The 19,035-nt window shown below is 43.3% G+C and overlaps 1 protein-coding gene across 1 annotated transcript in view; it reads right to left on the bottom strand.

Annotated features, from left to right (window-relative positions):
- LOC143322654 (A disintegrin and metalloproteinase with thrombospondin motifs 20) overlaps nt 1-19,035 on the bottom strand; it is a 77,183-nt gene that overhangs the window by 15,096 nt on the left and 43,052 nt on the right. The window contains exons 17-28 of the mRNA XM_076733980.1: nt 18,275-18,441; nt 18,062-18,191; nt 17,160-17,286; nt 16,829-17,039; nt 16,345-16,509; nt 15,588-15,758; nt 14,504-14,623; nt 13,420-13,527; nt 11,910-12,074; nt 10,872-11,141; nt 9,186-9,347; nt 8,738-8,914 (exon numbers count right to left, since the gene is read on the bottom strand). Of these exons, the coding sequence (XP_076590095.1) occupies nt 8,738-8,914; nt 9,186-9,347; nt 10,872-11,141; nt 11,910-12,074; nt 13,420-13,527; nt 14,504-14,623; nt 15,588-15,758; nt 16,345-16,509; nt 16,829-17,039; nt 17,160-17,286; nt 18,062-18,191; nt 18,275-18,441 (1,973 nt within the window). The remainder of the gene's footprint in view (nt 1-8,737; nt 8,915-9,185; nt 9,348-10,871; nt 11,142-11,909; nt 12,075-13,419; nt 13,528-14,503; nt 14,624-15,587; nt 15,759-16,344; nt 16,510-16,828; nt 17,040-17,159; nt 17,287-18,061; nt 18,192-18,274; nt 18,442-19,035) is intronic.

Here is a 19,035-nt window from a genome sequence, read left to right as displayed (position 1 = left end):
AGCCAGTAAGACACATGGAAACATTCAGGCATCTAAGCTAGAGTTTAAATATCTGTCAGTCAGCCAATATGGCAATCAAAGCAGCTGATACTGTACAGCACCTCACAAGAAGGTAAATTCCACGAACCCAGCTAACCCCTTCAGCTGAGATCAAAACGGCTCTGTGCGTAAATGTGCGCTCATTTGATCACTGATGATCACTCTGGCCTCAAGCGGTGCATGAAAACATTTATTACTGTGAGAACTATAATTACACTATAAAAGTCTTTTTGTTTGGCGATAGAAGCCAAGTTGAGTGTTTTGAAAACACTGGTTTATGTCGGGGCTTTAGAAATCAAAAAGACCCTCGTAAACATCGTAATGTGAGTTTTTGTCCAAACATCAGATTTCTGCCAGATCAGTGATACAGACACTCGTGTTTAACGGGATGGTTTGACATGCTGGTTTATTTCTAAATTTCAGCTTGTTTCTTAGCTGTTACGATGGCGCCCTGCAACAGAATGAATTAAAGTCAAGGCTTTTTCAGACCACCAAGTTTTTTTTGTTCTATTTTTCCTATATTTAGCAGTTCTAAGTGAGACCATATCTGAAAATGTGAGAGCCAAGGTCGAATTCCGATCGCATTGCAGCACGTTCGCAATGCAAGAGGATGGTAATACCAAGCATATGGTAACTGTGGTTCCATAGACTCTTCAAAGGAGCCCAGTGTTGACCCGGAGCAAGAACAAACTTGCAAGTGTAGACTGTGAAGGGAGTGTAGAATTATACCCTGGGCTACGTGTTGTCAAGGCCGTGAGGTGCAGAATCTTCAAATGAAGCTAAGTGCTCTATTGGATCGACCACACGCCTGCAAAGTCTTCATTTATCTGAACACCAAATCAAGCAAAGAGCAAGTAGTAATAGTCTGGAACTGAATGCACTCTTAGATAGAGTCATGTCTTTTATTACAGTTTCATCAGGATCACCGTGTTCTCTGGTGCAAAGATTACACTGTAAATCACAGCGAGGAAGATAAAAGGTCACAGAATATTCAGGCAGCGTTTCTGTTCGTGGTGTTGTTTCGTAGAGAGGTTTCAAAGACAGAAGTCAAAACAACACATGTTGTCAACATGTGAACAGCTGGTAAGAGCGGCGTCATGGGGCAGAGGAATGCCAAGAGTCATAGATCTCTTATCCATCAGGCCAAAACAGCCTCCCAGGCTTGTTTGAAACCACACACAGGAGCAGTGTGAAATCCTAACGTTTGTAAATCCAGCACATCTCATGCTAACCTTAACCAACCTCACGCATTTAGCTTTAATCTCACAACAGAAATAACACGATGAATTCAAAGAAAGCATGTGCAAAAAAAAATCCACATGCAGAATAAAAATACAATGATGAATTTCAGATGTGACAAGTTCATTTTGCCGTATTATTCATCCCCGGACGGGACTGATTGTGAGATGTGGATATCATTTCCTGTCTCTGTCATTGCAATTCCTGACAGACAGTCACTTCCGATTGGCTAAAACGACACATGCTTCCTAAAGTCTGACTTTGTCATCTTTAGAGAGTTAAATAAACAACTGGTTGAGTAGGCATATACAGTTTCTTCAGCACGGTTTCCTTTTTAAGTCAACACCACTCAGAAAAGATACACCATGCAACCATAAGTCAAAATGAAACGACAAAACAGCCGACTTTTTCCGCCTGTCTAAACATTCCGCTGAGAGCTTTTACCATCGCTGTGTTGTACTGAAACACGCAGCCCTGCTCAGCACTCTGCTGCACATGTGGAAAACGAGCAACAGCGACAGAAACGATAGAAAAAAGGAAATTCTCGATGACGGAGCTTGAAAAATACAAACAGCAGAGCAGCCGTAAAGTTGTAAGGAGTGACCTTTGACACAGGACATTCAAGTCTAACTCCCTCTTCCTGCTAAATGTTACGCAGCTGCTTTTCTAATCTGTCATAGCTTCCAGCTTGCCACAGCTTGCATACAGAGTGTAAGTATGGAAAAGATAAAAAAAAGGAAGATCCTGACTTACATTTACATCTACAAGAAAAAAAAAAGATATAAACATAAAGCCATGCAAAAGAAAGGGACTGAAGAAATAACTTAACAACAGGCCACAGAATGACCAACCATTAGAAACAGGCAGCCAGCTCGCACTCAAATAGTACGTTACGAGTATGACTAAATCTGTAACCCTGTTCAGCGTCGCTAAAATATCACACAGTCTATGTGCCAGCTTACAAGAAGGACTATTAGCTAGTGGGCTAGAACACCCAATCCATCACCGTCGCTCCCAGAAGAGGGGAAAAAAGCTCTTTGACAGAGACATCAAGTCCCACAAACTCACTCCATCAACCTGATAGCATCGACAGGCCCAAACAGGACCAGGCCCCGTCCGGTCTGACGTGGTAGCCTCTTGTGAGTACACTGAAGTGGAGCCTGAGAAGGGACGCGAAGAGGCTTAAAAGCACTTTATAATACTTGAGCGACGAGCTGAGGAAAAGCAGGTGCTGTCTATCAGTGTCAAAGTGAGGCCGTGTCCCCGATCGTTCGATGAGCCTGGGGTAGGCCCACCTAAACGCTTCCAGACTTTCACGCCCTGTCTCCTCTCATTTCATCTCACTGCATCTGCTCCCAACTTGGATCACCCACAAAATAACATCTACCCCGACTAGATGGGCTCCTCTCTTAATTTCTCCCAGTGACCTGAAAAAACTCGCTGCGGTTCAGAGTCAGCTCCTTCAGATCAGGCGTCGCTCCGACATCTTTTAACTGCGCTCTAAGATACAATAAATTGTGAGGACGTTTGTGCGTGTGCTGGCAGAGAAAGCCGTGCGCAATATGTTAAACTTCTCTTATTATCCAACCGCTTGACCTGAGAGAGACTTCCATTCCTAATGTGAACGCCATGCTGTGATCCAAATATTTTGAATCTTCAGATAACATCTCACAGCATCTGGTTTTCTGCCTCCCAAGTCTTAACGCTTTGCCAAAATCTGCAGGCCATGGTGCTTGACTTCTAACCAGCAAATCATCAACTGACCTATTTTGCTTTCTCTCAAAGGCCAAAATGAAACATTATCTCCCGACTCAGATTTAGATTAAAGCCATGACAAGAACCATGCCTGTGAGGACCGGGGGGGTGGGGGTGGGGGGGACCTTCCAGCCGCCACTTCGATTGCTCACACTCGACTGGCGTATGGGCAGGATCAGGAAACACAAGCCCAATGATGTCACGACCAACTGACCCCAGGGTGACAGGTTTGGAGAGTAATCATGCCCACTGCCCTCAAGCCAAAGTCAAGTATGTCAATGTTGTGCATGTGGATTTCATTTGAAGCATGATTAGTTCACAGACGCTCAACCGCGATCCCCCTCCATGGGAAACCCGCTCTGGACAGGAAACGGTATGTTTTTGTTAGCAACAAACAGGTATAAATTACCAAAAACGGTGCCTTGGTCGCTAATTTATCACACACAGTCTTATTGTTGCTGCTTTTGACATCAGTGTTGCTTTTAAGGTAATAACCATTAGTTAATGATATTTACATTTGTGACTGTTTATGCTGAACTATATGTCTGCAATTTCAATTTGTGCAATAAATGTGATAATTGTTTTGTGTCTTTTCTTCTTTATACATTACAAATGTGTTTTGATGACCTGTATTTGGGGGATGAATCAGTGATTCAGAGTTTTTGAAGCAGTCAGTTCACGATTAGAAATCATGAAGAATCCAGTGAGACAAACTTAAGTAAAGATTTAATTAGATTTGTAGAATTAGATTAGATTAGATCTTGATCAAATGTTTACCAGGAAGCAATGCACATTTGTGAATATTGTCAAGATGGCAGCACACCATCATTAATAAAGCCATTTCTCTGTTAACAAGTCTTTAGGTTTATTTCCTGGAATGTAGCTTATTTCTGAAACATGAGAAAAAAAACTGGATCATTGAAGAAATGGCTTGACTAACATGTCCTACAAGTAACTGTATCTGTGGGATATCAGATGTGTTAACTTCATTCCTGAGAAGGGATTAAACAGAGTACAATAAAAAGCGAGATTAAAGTGCATGTGTGAGACATATTTTCGAAGAATATATTTGCTAGATAAAAAATAATAATGACAAAAACTAATTCATGAGCTATTGCTGCAAACGGATGTGACTGCCATCGTTGATTATGTAGCATAGACAAATATTCTGGAGACACGACCAACAGAAGAGGCCATTACATGAGGTAAGACGCCCTCTGAAGCCATGAGAAGTATTTGGACATTGTTATGTAATACAAGAAGCCCCCAGACCATTTATCCCCCTCTGACCTCTAAAAGAGCATCAGCTGCTGAACATTTGTCATTTCACTGGGAAAATATTTACTTTTTGGGTCTATGAAATGATTTAAAATCTGAAAACTGGTGTGAAGGCTTCCTGTGATATGTGATAGAAGTCACATGTGTGAAGCTGATTCAACAGCCAATGTTAGCCTCTCGTTTGAGTTTAAGCATTATGACAAATGACTGTTTTAGAGTGAGCTACATTAAATGAATGCTTCACTGCGGTCGGTTAATTAGAGATTTCATACTGTAGAATTTATAATTTGATATATTCTGAGTTGAAGCCTAAGGTATCGTATATACTTTATGTATCACTTCTCACACAGGTGCTTTAAAAAGCTTTTTTAATGTGTGTCTTCCTTCAAAGAATGATCCCTCTAAAGAATGCGGGACAATATCAACTACATAATTCAATTAATCGTGTAAATACTGGCTTCCCAGGACTTGTTTTTGGATCTTCTCAACTAAACAAACCTTGCCAGCATGAATTAATACCAATTATTGTTGTAGTAAAAGTAATACTATGGTGGTCTCCTGCCAGAGCTCCATTAACACGATGGTAAACAGATGTACCACCCAGCGCCAAAGTTTGATTTGGACTGCATGTGTTTCCTCCAGGGAGATTACAAAATAAATTGTTAGAGGGCGTAATAAAAGGAGAAGGCCTGCAGTGTTTTTACACTACATTATGCAGAGGTATGTAAAGTACTACAGATACTACAGAAACACATTTCAAGTATGCCCCTCAAGACTTCATTATTATAAAGATTACTGAAAAATCTCCAACAGAGTGGAGTCAACTGAGGGTCAAATGTCAAAATACCTCATAATGACCTCCATGTTAAGTCTCTTCTATGAGCCGTTTACATTAACTCACCTACATACGATATACTGCATAAACACACTGTAAGTGTACTGCATATTAGCATACTATGAAGCTACTTAAACAATAACTGCTGTATCGAAGCAACTGTTCCCCTGTTAAAGCAATAAACTATATTTTCCAAGTTTAACTATCTTGCAGTGCCTTATTTTGCTTGCCCAGCTTTTAAGGCTTTTCCCTGCACTGATGATTTATGTGTGTGTCTTGCCCACATGACATAAATTGTGCTCTCCCTTCAGACTACAAAGCAGATACTGCAGTTGATAAGATACAATCCTGTCTTTACTTTGTCAGTAAAATATTGCATTGAGAAACAACACAAACTTCACAGTTATGTTTCTTTAATAATCTTTACATTGGGAAAAAGCTAATTCAACATGTTTATGTATTTTTGCACGTGAATGAAATAAATAGCAAAAAGAACAACAGCGAACCAAAATATGCAAAATAAAGTGAAGTTGCTCCCTTGAGTTTGGCAACTTTGCACCATAGGGTTGAAAAATGAAGGAGTGGGTGTGAAACTGCCATTTCTGAGGAGTCTTGGCTGCAGTGGAAGTCTTGGTTGATAATGACACACACGCACACACACGCACACACACACACAGCAAGAGAAGCAAAAAAAAACAAAGGAGGAGACTGCAGACATCCTCACTGCGAGGACAGCGACGTAAATACAGACCCGACTGCAACACTTCACCTGAAATATGTGCTGTGATAAATTTATGTTGCCTTAACCAAAATATAATTCAGGATTCCTACATGTCACATTTTCAGACTGATCACAAATTGTTTGCAGACGCCTGAATCTGCAAAGCTGCACCGCCACTGCAGCAGAGTTCAACGCATACTCAGACTGTACACGGCAAACGTACTGAGGATCCTGCAGCTAAGTTGTCACTAAAAGTCTGAACTGCCCCTCTGGTCTGCATGTCAAGATACTGAACCCCAAATGGCTCTGTGAGTGTGTCTGAATGGGGTCGGCACCGTGCATGGCAGCCTCTGCCATCAGTGTGTGCCTGGCTGCACTTGTAACCACACCTGTCAGTGATGTCATGGTGCGCTGACACACCTTTGAGTACATCGCTGCAGCAGGGCGAAGGGTTACCCAGACAGTCCAGCTGGCATGGCTGTGTCACATTCTGTCTCCTGCATGGCTTGATGTGCTCAGATTTTGTTGATTTGGACTTTTTTTTTTTTTTTCATGTTTGTGCTTCTGCCATTAGTCAGTAGGTCATGTAGCTAAATGGTTTCTGTTGTTGTCCATTTAAACTGTGTTTATTGTTGATATACCATCAGGAGTCTGCACAGGGTGTTTTATTTTGAAAATTGACCATGCCGTCCCTGTTTCTCACTTCCTGTCTGGTTCATCCACTCTACGCAACTTTGAGCGGCTTCTGTCGAAAATAGACAAGTGTGACTGAATCACAGGCATCGTCTGGAATGGCCGCGATCATGAACCGCCATATCGCAGCTGGAACGTGATGCAGCCATGCAGGAGGAATTTGCAGGTTAAACCACTGAAGTTGAGGAAAAACAAGATTTTAAGCTGTTGTTTAGTTTCTCTTTGAAGCTTCCTTTGACCTTATTGTTGAGCTAAAATCTGCTCTTCATGCTTTATACTGGCTGACCAGCCGGAGCTTCAGATGTATATGTTGACATGATGCTGTAACCTGTAGCCAAGAGTGAGTAGTTTCTACCTGCTAGCCCATCACAGCAGCATAATGCAACAGAGCCAAAGCCACTCATGTCGCCTATAAGCAGGCTGTATTTTAGCATTGTGTAAAAGGCCCCGACCGGTTGTGTTCAGGTGACATGTGTGTATGATGACAAACAATTCAAGTTTAGTGTTACATCAGTCTAAACGGGAACAAAACATTAAAGCTGCAACAATTAATAATCTATTGTAAACAAATAAATAAGTTTAATTTGAAAAAAAAAAAAAAAAAAAAATCCTTCAGAAATACAAAAACTGGCCAAAGGAATAAAGAGACACAGCAACAAATGACTATAACTTTATAATATTTATAAGGAGGTATCTGTGTGCTTTAGTGTGTTGCATGGACAATGATGGGAGCTGAAAGGGAACGGCTCAACGGCGACCTCGATTTACTGCGCTGACAGTTTTCGATAAGCTGCACTGATGCTGCTGCCTACCTCTGACACAATAAATAAATTCATTCTAAGCCTGGAAACATGATAAAACTCTGTCTTCATGATACCGACAATGCACCATTATGTAAAATGTAATAGCACCTTATTTTAATGGCAAAGTATCACAGCATCGCTATGAACTGCATCTGAAAGTTTTTGCTCATGTGGCCGTCTGCAGAGAAACTGGATCAAACCTCAGACTGACTTCCTTTCACAGACAGGACGTTAGGACGAGCCGGCGTTTGTGTGACGTATCACAAAAACAACCGCTTGTGCCAAGTAGAAACCAGGTGAACACGGACGTACGAATGTGTACTTACAGTGTGGTTTATAAGCATTTCTGCCTGTTTTCCTATGTGATATAGACTACATCATATACTGGACAATACACTTTACTGAGACATAAAATAACAATTTATATGTTTAGAAATATTCTTTCAAATAATGCTTATTTGTCAATCATCCTGCATTTAAAGGCATTTACTCTTAATGAAGCTTTTGTATGTTGTTTTGAAGGTTAGTTTGTGGCTCTTGTTTAATAGTTTTCTTTGCTGCTGTGACAAAAACAGTTTAAAACAGTTTGACCTGACAGAGATGAAGCCGTTCTAAACTGCATTTCAACTTGAGTAAAAAAACACATTATCAAAAATACAAATGAAACATGTCTTGAAAATATTTTCCTCTGTACAAACTGTGTTTACTCATCGGGAGATACGAGAGGTCTGACCAAGAGCACCAGCAAAAATATTAAATATAATATTCAGTAACCAAAAAACTACTTGAAAAACAAAATCATACTGTACAAAGATACATATACAAAATACACTGACAGTCATTTGTTGCTGCTCAATAAAGGTCATAATATTAACTCTTATACACAAATATACACTTGTGTACTTCGAATACAGGGTGAAGACAGCAATAACAACAAAGAACATTTACTTCACGCCTCATATATGAAATAAATATTTTCTAGAGTTATGCCTCTCAAATATATGGCATTGTTGGACAACACTGCCCTGATTTATAGGTTTTAATTTGGAGCCTTGGCTCTAAATGGGATCCATGTGTTTTTAATGATCCCCTAAGTGGAGCAGCATTGTGTTTTTGTGTATTTTCTCCTTTTTTTTTCTTGATTCTAATCAGCACCATGCCACTGCTGGGCCCATCTGGGTGGGCTGGAGCTGGGGAACCAACAGTGGCGCGAGATACCCAGCGCTCACTTCAGGATCTCCTACAGTTTTAGGCTAAAAACACACTCAGTACACAGGTGTGACGACATTTTCGCACACACCGTGTCTACTCACAGTGACGCGCCCTCAGTGAGGAAGGTAAGTGTTGGAGGAAAACGGGTTAGTACTATCGTACCGGCTTCCATGGTCGGCGGTGCCAGGAGGCAGAGCCTGGGCAGGGCTGCAGGTTGCACTGCTCCATGTCGGGCGGCTTGTCCAGGACGTCGCAGTTGTAGTCGTTGAGCCTCTGCCCGCTGGGCCTTTGACAAACCACCAGGCGAGTCCTCCTCCCTCCACCACAGGTCTGGGTGCACTGAGGTTAGCAAACAAAAATCATGTTGAATAGTATTACTAATAACAATGTGTCTTATAATGTGCGTGACTTAATAAAACTGGTGTCCTTTCACCTAACTGACCTAAATAATAGTACTATCAGACTGTTAACAAATGCCTGTGTTTGGTATCGTAAGTGATAAGAGAGACACAGACATACACACAGAGAAGACATAACAGACGATAAAGATGAAACTCTGAAGCTGTGTGGGAAAATGTAGAAAGGTTCACGGCAGCGTTTTGAACCTCACCTCCCCCCAGACGCCGTAGTTCCACAGCGGGCAGGGCCCAGAGTCGCAGCTCTTGGACTCGGCGGGTTTGACCCTCTCATCACAGTAGCTGTTACTGCGTCCGTCAGCATCCTGACAGACCACCACTCGCCTCTGGAAGCCTCCTGCACAGGTACTGGAACACTGCAGAGCACACACAGTGAGTCAGTGAGGAGAGCGACACACACACACACAGACACAGATATGCCTAAACCCACAGGCCACAACTGGTTGGATTTAGCTGATCATGATTATTTTCCATTTGTAAGAAAGTATCTGCAAATGTTTTACAATTCACCGCTGTTTCATTTTATGCCAAAAATAAGCTCACACTATGGTTACTTTTCAACTAGTACTTAAAGGCATTTAGCATTTGGTCTGTTTTTACAAGGGTCCAATAAAACAAATTATAGCATGGTCAAGTATTTTATAGATTCCACTTATTACATTCAGGCCTTTTCACTGTTTACAAACCAGAATGACGACGAATAAATACAAAACCTTTCTGCTGAATCTATCTGAGTCTAACCAAGACCAAACCCAGCTGCACTGTTCAAAATGATCCTTCAAAGATGGAAAACATCAGTCCATGAGGGAAAATGTCCAACGCTGAATAACACAGCCTTGAACAGAGCAGTAGGCACACTCTGCATCCAATTAAAATGGCACATCCCGACTGTCGGTGGGAGTGAGTACATTCAGTGCTCTCTATGTGCGAGGGAGGACAGCACAGAGTGAGCCTGAACAGCAGCGCTTCCAGTCGAGTTCATCATGTGAGACTGAACAGTGTGGTGGGATGAATGGCTCTGCTTGGGGGGGATTTAGAAAGCATAACAATGTTCTTCTCATGGTTTTCAGAAAAAGAAGATAAAAACACAAGAAGACATTTATCTCCTCTAAAATAGAGTTCTGCCATAAAACAACCAGGTGGATGAAGTAACTGTTAACTGACGGATGGAGCCATCTGTTCACTGACTTGTGCTTATTACAAAACACAACACAAATGCAAACATAAGCACAACTCGATTGAATTGAAAGATTGAAAGAGCAGCTGTTACAGCTACACTGATTTAATCGACTACCTACCCACAAACAGCTCTTTGGCTAATGTCTGAGGCAAGGTTGGTCTGGCAAAATACGCCACATTGTGCCTACTTTTTGACAATTTGATTCAAGGCCAGAGACTTTAAGAGAATTAAGAGCCTGAACTGCTCCAAACCATTTGGGACCGTTTGTGTCCGGTCAATTTCAGCCAGAGAATCGAAGCTCAAGCTTGACGTAACCTTGATTTTTTTTTGGTTACACAGTCCTTAACGTCTATGCACGCACTGACACACCATATATATACACTCTGCAGTCCTTAGCATGCACTGCTTTCGTCCCTTGGCGCTGTTTGTAAAGCCCTTTACCATGTATGGCCCTCTGTCCTGGGAAATGAAAACATCTGCTACCTCCAAGTTAATGTGTTCACAAGAATGTGTTTACAGACACACACAGACCTTCATAACAACACCTCAAACATACGGTGCACTATGCTGTCCATACATAAAAAATATTCAATTCTCCATCGGCTTTTCTTATGGATGTTAACGTGTGTGTGCCTATAAACGTCTCAATTGGCGTCCCGTACATGACAAATCAATACAAAATTTCACATGCTGAACATACTGCGCCCCAGGGTCCGGTCCTCCACTGGTTGTCTGCTGAGGGCACGTTCCAGCTGCTGTGTCCAGGATGGCGTCCTGGGTCCTGGGGGTACCCGTAGGGCTGGTTATTGATGCGCTGACGGTGGTATATGGAGGAGCAGGGCGCAGCGGTACACTCCTGTTCCGTCGCCGGCTTCTCATCCGGGTCACAGAAAGACTGGTCCACTGGCTGGTGGTAGTTGGAGCAGACCACCTGTCGAGTGATTCGTCCCACGCCACAAGTCACTGAACACTGGGGGAGAGAGTGCAAAGGTGTTAAAAACTGAGGTGAACAGAAATGTAATCTTGATGAAGATTTCCTCTGACGGTTCCCTTTGAGTGCTGGGTGTCTCCCAAAGATAGACATCTCATTTAAATCAAACTCAACTACATGTCTGCATTGCTGTGAGAAGCAAGTCACAGGCCCATGTGATGTCATGATGTGATGCAGTGGTTCTATACTGTCTAAACGTCAAAATATTCTGACACGTAATCTTTGTTTACCCTCTTTCAGTTTTTATGTCTCTACTGAGATTTTTTGGGACGTTTTCGAGGTTTTAAATCAGCCCTGAGTGTTGGGAGTGTTTTCATTCATTGCTCCCATGTATTGTTTCATGATGTGAGGCCTTGTGATGCGAAGCCCCAAGAGTCTGTAAGTGTTAATACAACAGGAGTAGAAATCAACTTAAAATGACATCAATTTAATGAATTTAAGACTTTGTCCTCTGAGATATTTCATTTCACACGAACAAATGATTAAAAGATCAAGAGCATCAGTCTAAATCATCTCTGCCTGCTTCACTGCCAGCGATCTTTAAGTGACATCACCAAGCGTTTCGGCTCTGTTGCCACGCTGACATTCACAAATCAACACCGTCAAAGATCACAGCACCAAATGCCCGTTCTGTGTCAGGGCGATTTTAACATAGCTGGAAAAACGAACATGCGAGTGATTACTGAGGGTCTCCAGAGCGGAAAACATCTGTATTGATTGGACACAGTGACGGATGTTTTTACTCACAGGAGACCACTCCCCGGCACGCCACTGGCCACAAGGGCTGAAGCAGGCGGAGGACTCCGGGGGGCGGGGCAGGTGGGCGCAGTGTGATTCGTCGGCCACCCCTCCCTGGGCATCTCTGCAGCTGACATAACGCTCCCGCTTCCCCTTGCCACAGGACACCGAGCACTGAGAGGACATGCGGGTACAAGCAGAGCTGAGATAAATACTTGTCCTACGTGGAATTTCAAAAATGTTTGTATCATGTGGTTCACTAACTGCATTCTGCTTTTCCTGACAAAATGACATTTAAGTGCTGTGTAAGTTGTGCCATACAGCAGCTCAGGGTGTTAATAAGAGCATACTGTATACAATATGCATCTATAGGTCTATAGGACCTGAGGTGGACCTATGATGACCCAGATGTTGCTGCAATTCTTAGAATATCCTGTTTTGGGATGAAGCACAGTTTGCATTAGATTATTAAACTTGTTTAAAGGTAAAGGATCTTTCTTTTATTTTTCCACTTTTCTGCCTGTGCTGACAAGCTGGCTGGCTTCAGGGTTGTTTCTTTATGTATTTTACATTGTGGATTCTCTACCTGCCGCCACAGGTCGTTTTTTTTTCTACCGTTGTGTCCTTAAATGATCCTTGATCAACCTTCATCTCATACTCTCCAGTCAGACCGCTGCCACTTCAATGGGACAACACAGCAAACATCTGAGAGCGGATGAATGCCTAATGCAATCAAATGGCTCCAGCTCAAATAGGCACGTTAATATCTTTCTCATATCAATGACGCTCTATAGAGGATGGCAGTTCCGCTGCCCTGGGGGAATGTATGCAAGTGTATGTGTGCATGTGGTGTGGGTATTATGTGTGTGTCGTCTCTGAGACCACACTGGCGCTGGCCTCTTTGACATGTGAGCTCACACCGACTTTGAGACTGACAGACGGGGTTCAATCTTAGAAACCGTAGACTCGTGTTTAGATGAAATCTGGTTTTCATTTGTGATGAGTAACAATGCAAAGTATCAGAGAGACAGAGGGGCCTCTCAGCCCAGACAGTGGAGCCTGTGTGTGTGTCCGTGGATGTATATGTGTGTGTGAGTGTGTAGGTGCGGCAGGGGGTAAAAGAGACAATGCCAAAGAGGATCAAGATCCTAAACAGCATGTACTAGATGGAGGAATGTTGGGATATACAATAAAGTTTAATATGTCAGCCTAATATTTGCAAACACAAATGCATTGAGACCCATCATTATGAGTGCGGTTTTCCTCTATTAAACACATAAACACACACACGTATACAAACTCTTTCATCCGTATTCTCATCTTTCATTCTTTCTTTAGATCCTAGCAGACCGTTTTCGCCTAAGCTGCGCACACAGAAAGACGAACGAAACAGCACAAGAATTTGTTTACTGTTCAACAAAAACTGCACTGCTTTTGTATATTCTTTGGACTCTATAAGGTAAACGTACCAGCTGTAATGTGCTCTGATGGACCCAATAAACCCTATTTGTTTCCTTACCGCAGTCCAGGAGCCGTATCTCCACTGAGTCAGGAGCTGAGCGGAGTTTTCAGGACGAGGTGTGCTTTGTGCCGGAGAGGCCCACGGACACGCCGGCATCTCACAGTCCTGCAAAAAACAGACATGCAAACACAATAAAATGAGTAACCATTGTGGCATTCACTACATTGAAGTAAATATGCCAAAACCATTTGTAAACACATTACAGAGACTCCACTGGATGCAAAGATCCAGGACATGTGGAGGCCTAATAACTACAGTTGCTCTAAAGGAGCAGATCAGAGAAAAACAACACAAACAACCAAACAAAAGATGCTTGAGACACCAAGTCGTTTAGACATCTGTTCAGCACGACTGCAGAAAGCCCCTTTATTGTTTAGTTGTTTTTCCCAGAGCATGTATATATAACGTCTGTCCATATTATGGTGACCTCAAGCCCAACAGCTGCGACAGATCATCCATCTGGAGACTGAAAGGTCATCGGCTCAATGGTCTCTGCGTCCATCAGTGTCTAAAGGTTCTTATGCAAGATGCTTAAACCACTCAGGTAAAAGTGTGCTGCAGCCTTACGGTCTTTGTCCACCTCGATGGTGGACTTTGGGTCACAGCAAAGCAAAACAGGCAAACATTTAAAGAGGCTCCTGATGTTGCTTCACTGCAGTTTGCTTGATTTAGGACCATCGTCAAAGTGAGAACAGGCCAATAGTATATTTTCAGCTTGTTCCACTGACCCCAAAGTGGTCAAAAAAATCACTTAATGCAGCTTTAACTTGGCTTAGAAGGAGGACTGTCTCTTAGGATTGATTCAACAGTTAAAAGCAGCCTATACTCCTGGCTCAACACTGATCTAGATCTGGCACGTCTGGTCGCAGGATTCACGGTAACAATCAGCAGTTCTTTTGTGGTTTATGAAGCACAAAAACAGGGTGAAAATAATTTTTAACTTAATTTTTTGGTAATGAGCCTTGTGTTACATCTGCATTGTTTCCTGTGTGCAGCATTGAATGCTTTTTGTCTTGAATGACTTACATTTTCATTCTTTACCCCAAGCACAAACCACCAAGCCAAGTTTTTTTTTCTTTACCTGACTGTCTCTGGGCCTCGCCGCAGCATTGCACTCTCTGTCATCTACTGTGTCACCGTAGGCCCCCGACACACACCTGACAGCTCTCATCTGGTAGCCGTGGCCACAGGTCACCGCACACTGAAAGACAAAATCACACACATGCATACACACGCTTAAACACAAGAGCGGAGAAGTCCAGTCAACCGCAAGCTATCGCTAACTCTATCTAAGTATGTCAAGGTTGATACCTTAGACGAGGCCACAGTCAAGGTTCAGCTCAACAGAGCCCGAGTAAGACATGCATACACACATACGGACACATGCGGTCACATACAAACCCGCAGTTTCGGTTCGACCCTTCACCCAGTTTTTACCTTGCGGACGAGGTGATCCGACCCCGTCCAGGTACAACACGAGAGCAGAGGAAGTGCCAGAGGATAGGTTTATTTGACCAGCAAATTATAATTACACAGGCATTAACCAGCCAATACATTCCAGCTCTGTAAATATCACTGACTTCATACAAAGATGTGTGGGAGGGCATTAGATCTATATGTATAAACGAAGTCCATGAATGGCCAAAGACGCCCATTCATGCATGTTTTGTTCAGTTTGTGCTTTACCCTAACAGAGCTCAATCTATACAGACACAGCTGGAAATGTAGAATCTTGCATAGGAAGGTGGGTGTGGGTGTGTGTGTGTGTGTGTGTGTGTGTGTGTGTGTGTGTGCATGTGTGGGTCAGGTTTAGTCTGACAGGATATGAGGCCAAAGTGAAAGCACCATGGAGGAAATGGCAGCTGGAGTCAGAGCACACTCCTCCGTAACTTCCCGGTGTATCAGGTCACGCACACACACACAAACTTGAAACATACACCGTCATTCCTACACACTGCATTCTCTCTCTGTTACCACACACACACACACACACACACACACAGGAACAGATTTGAGTCAAACTCCTAGACAGCAAGCCACACGTGAAACCCATTTCCTCAGTCAAACACTGCTTCAAGTCACCTCACCCCAGTGTGTCTATGTCTTATCTGTGTGTGTGTGTGTGTGTGTGTGTGTGTGTGCGCGCGCACATCTGCAGGACTCACCGCTCCCCAGACGCCGACCTGCCAGGATGCACACTCGGGCAGCTCGCAGCTCCCCACAGCAGGAGGTTTGCTGGATGGGTCGCAGAAGTGCTCGCTCAGCTTTTCCTCCCCGGCTCCGGGGCTGCAAGACACTTGTCTGTGCCTCGTCCCCTTCCCACAAGTCACCAGGCACTGCGCGAGGACGGAGGGTGTCGCACGATGGTGGAAAAGGCAAAGGCAGAGAAAGAGTAATTAATATCAAAGTGACATCCAAAATCAGACAGACTAGTTACAAACTAGTTGGCAGTAAACCCTGATTTCTAACAGTTTCTGTCACTGGGGGAGGATAACGTATCAGAAACACCTTTTAATGCTATGCAGTACAAATCAACAGTGATTTATACAACAGTGTTTATGAACATAGAGTTACTGTCTGACACAGTGTCAATAAAAGCTGAATTTAAGCTTCATAAAGGCAGGATTTATTGCAGGACTCTTATGTTGAGCTGCGCTGGTTGTAGCTCGGTGTAACCTTATAACTGCATTATATTTTATAGCAATCTGGTCCACCCCCTGCATTATATCATACCCCCCTTACTGTTAACCTCTATTATTGCTGAGCTGTGCTGGAGGCTAGTTTTGTTACTGTAAGCATATTAAATTTTGTAGATTTACGCTTTGCAGTCCTCCTTTTGGGGTTAACACAGATGCATTCAAACCGCACTGCTGCTTTTGTAAGTGTGTTTCTGTGTATGTGACGTGTTTGAGAGCTTCCCACCTCACTCCACTCGCTCACGGTCCACTTCGGGCACAGCTGGTCGTTGCAGGTCTCAGTGACCACCCTCTGGTATTCGTTGCAGTCCCTGTCCGCCAGTTGCCGACCCAGATTGTTCATACAGTAAGACTCTCTTCTACGGCTCCCACGTCCACATGTCTTAGAGCACTGCGTGCAAGAACGCATTAAACATGTTCAGTTAATTGTTGTGTTCATGGAATGATTAAGATAATGAAATTATAGTGCAAATACGAAATATTCTGCAAGAGAATTTAGTTTTTCTTTCTGTTCGAAAATTATATATTGAAGATGCAACATCCTCTATGCATGAAACCATGACTAAAACGACCCAAAAGATATGTCTGAGCACAGTGTAGCCCTGGAAAACAAGCCCCTAATTAGACCGGGGTCTCTCTATGGTTTCCTTTCAAATTAAATTCATTCTGTTTGTCCAGCCTACACAATACACTTCTGGCATTGACTCTACCTGTGACCAGGCGCTGTACTGCCAGCTCTTGAGCAGACAGTCGCCATGGCAGGGCTCTCTTGTCTGAGGTTTGACAGCGTCTCCACAGGTGCTGGCCTCCACCCTCTCACTCTGTCTCTTCATCAGGCTGTATTTCATACACTGGACATCCAGGCTGCGGTAGCCTGGGCCGCATTTAGCAGAACATTCGCTCTTTCCAGCAACATGCCACCTGTGTGAGGGAAGACGTGGAAAAATGTTTGGATGTGTTTGTGTTGTCTGTATGAACTTGGCGTGTGTGTGTGTGTGTGTGTGTGTGTGTGTTTGTGTGTGTTTGTGCATTAACACGCACCTGACTTCACAGTCAGTGTTGCAGGGCTCAGTAACAGCAACAGGACGAGGTAAATGTTCACAGCGTTGGTCTGACACTTCAAGGTGATCACTTTTACGCACACATACTGCCTTTCGCCTTCGCTCACCTGCACACACGCACGCAAGCACACACACACACACACACACATGCACAGAGACACATGAAGAAAAGCAGGGTTCTAATGACAACATCTGGCAGACAGTTCGCTTGCCAAAATATCACATTTCTTCACCTTTAACAGGTCTGGCCAGCTTTTTGACATCCAGTCCTTCATCATACAGCCTTAGGGGTCCATGTCAGTCTCAGACCTCACAAATACATCTCTTTACTGGATCCGACTGTGAACTCTGACCCGCTGGGAGCCTGACTAACTTGCTTCTAAAAGGGAAATTTGATGGGCTTAGTCGGGTTAAGGGCCAGGCTAAAGGGAAGGTGTCGGGCGATGTGATTGGCTGGGGTCGCGTTGGGGTTGCCAGCAGAGGGATTTATGGAAGGAGGGGATGAATGAGTACGTTTTTAAATCCAGAGGTGTGTGTAAGTGATGCAAGAGAAATGCTAATCCTAATGTGCACTGACACTTGGATCCGTGTCCATGTAATAGGAGCTGTAAGACGCATTATGGTTGCTATAAATTTGACACTTTTGGAGTTTTAGTGGTAAATTTCTTTTATTTATGCCATACGTCGACCACAAAGCTCTACAGCAATAAACCTTTCTGCACAAGAACAATTACTGCAATTTGTGAAATAACTATGGGCCAGAAAGCACATAAAACATGTGCTTATGCATATCATAGCTGCACAACTCTTTTTAAGATTTACTGAAGAGAAACGATGGTGTAATTCATGTCGGGGGATTTGGACACCACACCGAGATCTTACCCTGACAGATGCGGTTGCACTCGAGCCAGGAGCCTGAGGGATCCCACACAAACTGCTCCCTGTGTTCCTCGATGGGTATGTTGAAGGAGTAACGGACATCAGGGTTGTAGAGGTTTCCCACACACAAGACCTGTGGAGACAATGGCGGGAGAGGTGAGGTCAAAACACTCAAGAGTGACTAAAAACAAACAGGAGAAGCCTCCCTCCTTATACCTGCAGAATGAGCTCGTCCTCGATGCGGTCGGTGCAGTTGATGCGCTCCACTTTTGTGTCCGAGCCGCTGTACTCAATGACGGTTCCCTTGAAGGTGATTTCCCTTTTGAACATGGCCACCACAAAGTTCCCATTCAGGAGGGAGTTGGACTGGCTATCAGATAATGCTGGAATGAACAGATGAACAAATAAGAGCATGAAATCGGACCACAAGCCATAAACACAGAACTCTGAATGTGAGAGAGTTCAGCTTTAAGTGAAGGAATGTTTGGTCCCTAAAGCAAGTTTGGCTCTTGCAGAAACAAGGTTTTGGGAATGTTTACAAGATGTGGCATTTATCATTTCAGGCTATATGTTAAGTAAACAATGTTTGAGTTGCCAGCCTATTGTTCTGCAAAGCTATTGTCGAGGGGAGGTATGCTGAAACACTGGTTGTACCAAATTGCTGTTATTTGGAGTTAGACTGCGTGACTCTTCTTAATGACTGCAATGCAAACAAGGGAGCGCCACTGAACGCAAATACAAACAAGTACCTAAACATATAAACTACACAGGATAGGCACTCACACTTGGCAAACTAGCACATAACCCCAAAATGAACACCGACCACCTCTTTCTCTACCTCAAACGCTACGATTCCAAGAAACATGCAGTTAAATACAATCTCAGCCTGCATGCCAAAACAATGTATGTGATTAAGTCTCTCGACGCAACTTTGTTGACATTTAAGTCTGCACAATGTTGGATGCCAGTTAGTCTTT

This window comes from Chaetodon auriga, chromosome 6 (genome assembly GCF_051107435.1).
Source record: "Chaetodon auriga isolate fChaAug3 chromosome 6, fChaAug3.hap1, whole genome shotgun sequence".
NCBI lineage: Eukaryota > Metazoa > Chordata > Actinopteri > Chaetodontiformes > Chaetodontidae > Chaetodon > Chaetodon auriga.
Note: the sequence above shows the minus strand (reverse complement) of the source record. Positions and strands in the feature narration are given on the sequence as shown.